Source organism: Pezoporus flaviventris, unplaced genomic scaffold (assembly GCF_033815535.1).
Source record: "Pezoporus flaviventris isolate CSIRO_AGI_PZ_B2104156 unplaced genomic scaffold, CSIRO_AGI_Pfla_v1 ptg000078l, whole genome shotgun sequence".
Classification (NCBI taxonomy): Eukaryota; Metazoa; Chordata; class Aves; order Psittaciformes; family Psittacidae; genus Pezoporus; species Pezoporus flaviventris.
In genome coordinates this window covers 13,749,478-13,755,000 of record NW_026892626.1, presented here as the reverse complement: position 1 = coordinate 13,755,000, position 5,523 = coordinate 13,749,478, and the positions used below count along the sequence as shown (strand labels likewise).

General features: G+C 60.1%; 1 protein-coding gene across 2 annotated transcripts; it reads right to left on the bottom strand.

Annotated features, from left to right (window-relative positions):
• Positions 1–263: 263 nt before the first annotated feature.
• Positions 264–5,186, bottom strand: UNCX (UNC homeobox). Of its 2 annotated transcripts, XM_061473596.1 has the most exons (4): positions 4,554–4,680; positions 3,598–3,698; positions 3,293–3,468; positions 264–1,751 (listed from the first exon to the last, which is right to left on the bottom strand). In XM_061473596.1, the coding sequence occupies exons 2-4, from the start codon at positions 3,662–3,664 to the stop codon at positions 711–713; spliced, it is 1,284 nt and encodes a 427-aa protein (XP_061329580.1). In that variant the 5' UTR covers positions 3,665–3,698; positions 4,554–4,680; the 3' UTR covers positions 264–710. The 2 variants fall into 2 exon arrangements, with proteins under 2 accessions (XP_061329580.1, XP_061329579.1); XM_061473595.1 differs by lacking the exon at positions 3,598–3,698 and having other exon boundaries at positions 4,554–5,186.
• Between the last annotated feature and the right edge of the window lie 337 nt (positions 5,187–5,523).

Here is a 5,523-nt window from a genome sequence, read left to right as displayed (position 1 = left end):
GCAAGAAACTGAATCCCCGCAGCAGCCACCGGGAAAATAATTACTTTCATATCAAAACTCTGCAGGAGCTGGCCGGGTCCCGTAGCCTGCAGCTCCTAACCTCGGATGGGAGGGGTGGGCACCGGGAGGCTATAAATGAATAAATTTGTTAAGCAATAAACACACACACGCACACACACAAAGAGGGCTTAAGGGGGGGGGGGGAAAGGGGGTGAAAAATAAGGAAAGAGAGGGAAGAGTCACACAGGCAGCCCAGGCGGCAGGGAGTTTTAGAGCCTTTATTTATCAAAAATTTTACATATATAAATATTCTTAGACATTTTTGCATTTTACAAGGGTTTTGAGGAGTTCCGTTGTTGTCGCGGTACAGTTTGTCACACCACAAAGTCCAGCTGCTGCTAAGCCTTAACAAACAATTTTCCTTTTAATTTTTTTTCCCCCAGTTTTACCCAGTTTCCTTTTTCTCTATTTTTTTGGTGTTTTTTTTTCTTTAAATATAAAAACCAAAAAGCTCTAACTGATCACCTGAATCGACCTGTGATAAATTCTAAGGAGAGGAAGAGCCGCTCTCCCAGCCCTGCCACAGCCTCCCGCGGGCTGCGGGGACGGGGCGGGGGGGAGCGGGGCCCCCGTTTCTCAGGGGTGACGGGCGCCGGTGCTTTTACTTTTGCTTTGTTTTGTTCCTTTTTGCTCAGCTATTTTCCTCCCGGTCAGTCCATGTCCACCTCCTCGCCGCCGGCAGGGCCGCAGTCCGATCTGTCCCTGGCTGTGCTGCCGTCCCGCGCCCGGCCCGGCGACTCGGGCCGGGGGAAGCTGCCGCCCTCCGCCGGGGCGGCCGCCGCCGGGTCACCGTGAGCGGCCACGGAGCGAGGCGAGGCGCCGGCCGGCGGTGGAGGAGGCACCGGCCCCGCCGCCGAGTCCGTGGAGCCGGGGCCGGGTTGGGCGCCGGCGGGCGCCGGCTCCGCGCCGCAGCCGGGCGGGCCGGGGTTGGCGGCGGGCAGCGGGGAGTCCCGGGGGGGCTGGCCGGCCTCGGGGCCCGGGCTGGCCTTGAGGGCAGTCTGCGGGACGAGGAAGCCCAGGGGCTGGGTGATGGGGTAGAGCAAGAAGTGTCCTTTGCCGATGAGGGTGCGGGGAGCGCAGGGCGGGAGGCTGGGGAAGTCCGGGGCGGCTTTGCGGCGGGGGGGTGAGTCGGAGAGGAGGCTCTCCACGCTGAAGGGGTTGAGCTTGTGGAAGCTGCCGGCGCTGCGGGCCCCCCCCGCACCTCCGCTGCCGTCCCCCGACGGGGCGGCCGCGCAGTCCTTGTCGGGCGGACGCTGGAGCCGCCCGCTCCCGCTTCTTTGGCTGGGGTAGAAGGGCTCTGCCGTCTGGTCGCAGGTGTCGGGGGGCGGCTCGGAGGGGGCGGCGGCGGCGGAGGGCGGCGGGTGAGGCGGCGGGGGCTGCCCGCGGGGCTTGGCCTCGGGCGGGGCGGGTGAGAGGCCTCCCCCGCCGCCACTGTCGCTGTCGGAGCTGGGGGTGCTGTGCAGGGAGAGGGCGCTGGGCGAGTGCGGGTGGCGGCTTTGGCTTTTGAGGAGCTTCTTCTCGTGCTTGCGCTTCTTCTTCTCCATCTTCTCCAGCTCCTTGCGGGCGATCTCTTCGGGATCCATGGGCTCCCCGCTGCACGTCGTGGGGTGGGAGTTGTGAGCCGGCCGCCCCGGGCCCTTCTTCGTGTTCTCTTTCTTTCTCCATTTGGCCCGGCGGTTTTGGAACCAGACCTACACACCGAACAACGAGAAGCAATTAACACCCAGCGCACCGGCCCCCCGCGGTGGCCGGGGTAGGGGGGGGCAAAGGGTTGAAGCGCAGATCAGGCCTCCCCCTCCAACCCTCGAGGTGCCGGCAGCCCCCATCCAAAGGGCCGAGCATCTGCGAGACGGAGAGCGAGGGAGGGGGCAGGAAGAGATATCCACACTTCTTTAACAGGGTAGAAAAATAAAAGCAAGGGGAGTAGGATGCACACTCACGCACACACACGCTGTGTCCTGCCCTCACCGGTGCCACAGGGAGGGGAAGGTGTAACACACAAACACCCCCCCCACCCCGGCTCTTCCCCGCAGCCTAGGGGTGCAGAAGACCCCCGGCCTGCGGGACAGGGCGATATCAATCCGCAGTAGCGCACAAACCGCAGCACAATGAGCGGGCCAAAGGTAGGGGGGGTTCACCTCGCCCGGATGGACAGGGACCTGGTACCCCTGCCCGTTCCGAGCACCGGAGCAGAGCGGTTGGATCAGCCCGAAACCGGGTTTGCTCTATATTCTCGGAGAAAGTAAGAATAAATTCGATTTAAATCCTCTCTCCTCCATCGGTTTCCCCGGTGTCCGCAGCCGCGCAGTCCACGCGTTCCCACAGCGCCCGGGGAGCCTCGGCCCATAGGGGCTGCCGGCAGCGACCACAGCTCGGGAGCATCATGGGGATATCGGAGGCCCGATCCCGACTCCTTCCCGCTACCGAGCCCAGCAAACTCCCAGGCCCCTGGGCACGGTGGAGCTGCGGCTGCCGGCGAGGAGAGGCAACGGCGGCTCAGAAAGACGCCGTAAGACAAAGCGGACAGAGGGACCGCGGCACACGGCTGCGGCTCGCCCCGGGAGCACCGACCCCACCGCCCCAAGTGCGTTGGAGGACGTATCCCCCGCACACTGAGCTCACAGGAGACGGAGCACCAGTACCAGCTCGGCCTCACCGCCCGCAGCCACGGCGGCACGAACCAGCGCCTGTGCACCCAACAGGCAACCTGCATCGCAGCCGCGTCCCCCATCCCATTCCCGTTCTATTTTTCCAGGATCCACTGAAGCAACTACATCGTCCTCGCACCCCATCGAGCCCGGACAGCTCGTTAGAATTAAGTTTTACAAGTTCCACACGCTCTCGATACGCCTACGAGTTTTATTGACATTGTCCAGCATACCCCCGTGATTAAGCTTCATATTTGCATGCTAATTTTTTCCTCCCTTAGTTCATTTAAGAAATAATTTTACAGTGCAAAAATATATATTAATAATATTTTTTAAAAGGCTTGGGGAAGCCAGGCTGTGATGCCACTTTTCGGGGCTCGTTTGCAAGATAAATCGATAAATAGAAAGGAAATATAAGAAGGAAATAAACCAGCAGGGAAACAAAAGGAGAGGGCCGGAGGAGCGCAGCCACGGGCCCAGGCGCACAGGGCCCGTCACAGAGCGGGGTTATGGACCCCCCCTTCGGGGGCCGTTCGGCGCGGAGAGAGGGCAGGAACGGAGGGAGGGGAAGACGTGGGGTTTACCTGCACTCTGGACTCCACTAAATCCAGCCTGAGCGCCAGAGCCTCTCGCATAAACACGTCCGGGTAGTGACTCTCGTTAAACGCCTTTTCCAGCTCCTCGAGCTGCCAGCCGGTAAAATTGGTGCGGGTTCGTCTTCTTTTACAGCCAGGACTTTCTTTGTCCGGGTCACCCGAGTCTGAAAAGGCAGAAATACCCTCAGCTCCCTGGAAAAGAGGCCTTCTCCCCCCCTCCTTGCCATTCACAGGAGCCTTTTAACTTTTGTGCTCGGTAGCGTTGGTAAAAAAGAGCGGGATTATTCACACACCTGCGCTAAAAATGGGGAGGAACCCGATCTGCCCTCGCCTCCTCCGAAAATGTACTTTACAGAACATTTATTCCTGAAGGAAGCTCTCCACAGGCTCTCAGCTGGCAGAGAGAGAAAGAGAAGTTCCAGCATTTGCTCCAGCCACCAAAGCTTTAATTAATAAAAAAATTAAAAGCCCCCGTTTCCCTTCCCCTGTTCCCCCCTTTCCCAGCAGCTCAAAGCCCGGTCCCAGTGGGACCGGAGGGCAGAGAGGCCCCAGCCCTCCCGCAGACCCCCCGAATACGGGTGGGTGCGGGTTGGGGTTCTCACAGCCTCCCCCCCGTGCGTACATGCCCAGGCCGGGGGTTACAGCCCGAGCTGCTCCGCTCCTCACGTTTTCCACCAGGTGTGGAAATTCCAAATAAAAGGAATAATTTTCATTAGGCTGAGGTGCAGAGGGGGAACTGCTTCGGGATTAATGAAAAGGACGTTGGGGTGACGGAGTGTTTTAATAGCTGAACAATAGCGGTGCCACAGGCCGGTGGGGACGGAAGGAGAGCGCTTCCCTTTGGTTAAATCGTTTTTTAAAAGAAATACAGTAATTACCGCTCTTGATTCCCTAAACTCCAGACATTCCCATTATTATTTTTACATATATGCTTTTGATGTCATGCTCCGAGCCCCCACCCCAAAGATGAACTTTAGGGGAAGGCCCTGGGCCGGGCCCGCTATTGTTCAGGGCACACGCGTGGCCCCACGGCAGCTGGAAGGGGGGACCCTCCGGCGCTTGTCCCGGGCCCCCCACCCAGTTCTGCCTGGTCCTCGGGGGGGCCCAAGCACAGCTGTGTCCCCTCCAGACACCCCAATATCGGCAGATGAGGGGGGCGGTGGTGACCATCCTCTGCGCTGACCCGCTCCGGGCGGGGAGCTGTGGTTGGGGCTTCGAGGGGGGCACACGGGGCTGGGGCCGCTCCTACCTGCGAGCTTGAAGGGCTGGTTGTCCCCGCTCCCCCCGCAGCCCGGGGGGATCAACGGCGCCGGGTTGACCACGGAGGCGGCGCAGGAGCCGCTCAGTAATCCATCGATGGAGAAGGGCACCGAGGCGGCGGCCGACTGCAGCTGGTGCCCGGTCAGCTCGTAGACGTGGTGGTGACCGAGCGGGTAAGGGAAGCCCACCATAGCCCCGAACTGGGCATGGGGATGCTCCAGGATGCGGCTATCCATCATGGGGGCGGCTCTAGCGCGGGGGGTGCCGGCGGGGCTGGGGGTGCGGGCAGCGGGGCGGCTGGGGCCGGGGGTGCTGCTGCCGGAGGAGGAGGCGCGGCGAGGGGCTCATGCTGCAGGGCGCCGGGCGCTTTAACTTTATCAACATCGGGCTCCCGATAATTAGCTCAGGCTGGGGGAATTTGGGACCAATAAGAAACGTTAATCGGTCCTGACGTCAGAGACGTGCCAGTGTGGGGAGCAAACGTTTTCCATATCGATTGCTAATTATACCTGACATCCAGCCTCAATAAACAATATCAGAGCTGTCACAACACGACAAGGGGGGCTTTGATACGAACTCCAGCCCGGGGAGGGCGACGGGGGCCGGGGCGGGCAGGGGAGGGGGTGGAGGGACAGGGGGGGGGCTTCACGGATCCGCCTGAAACCCGGTTAAATACTCACCAGCCGGAGTTACACAGACACACAGCCTCCCCCCTCCAACCCACCCTCTCCCCCCTTGTCCCCTCCCCTCTCCAAATCACTAATAGATTTCCCTTTAAAACATTCACCAGCGTGTTGTGGGGATTTTTCACCAGAAATGCTCTACTCTCTGAACCTTTAAAGTGATGTTGCTCCAATTACAGAGAGACATTGAGCGGCAAATAGACTGATCCAATAATAGGAGATTCATCATCCGCTCTTTCCAGAGCTGTCACATTGAATTTAAAACTACAAGCCTTT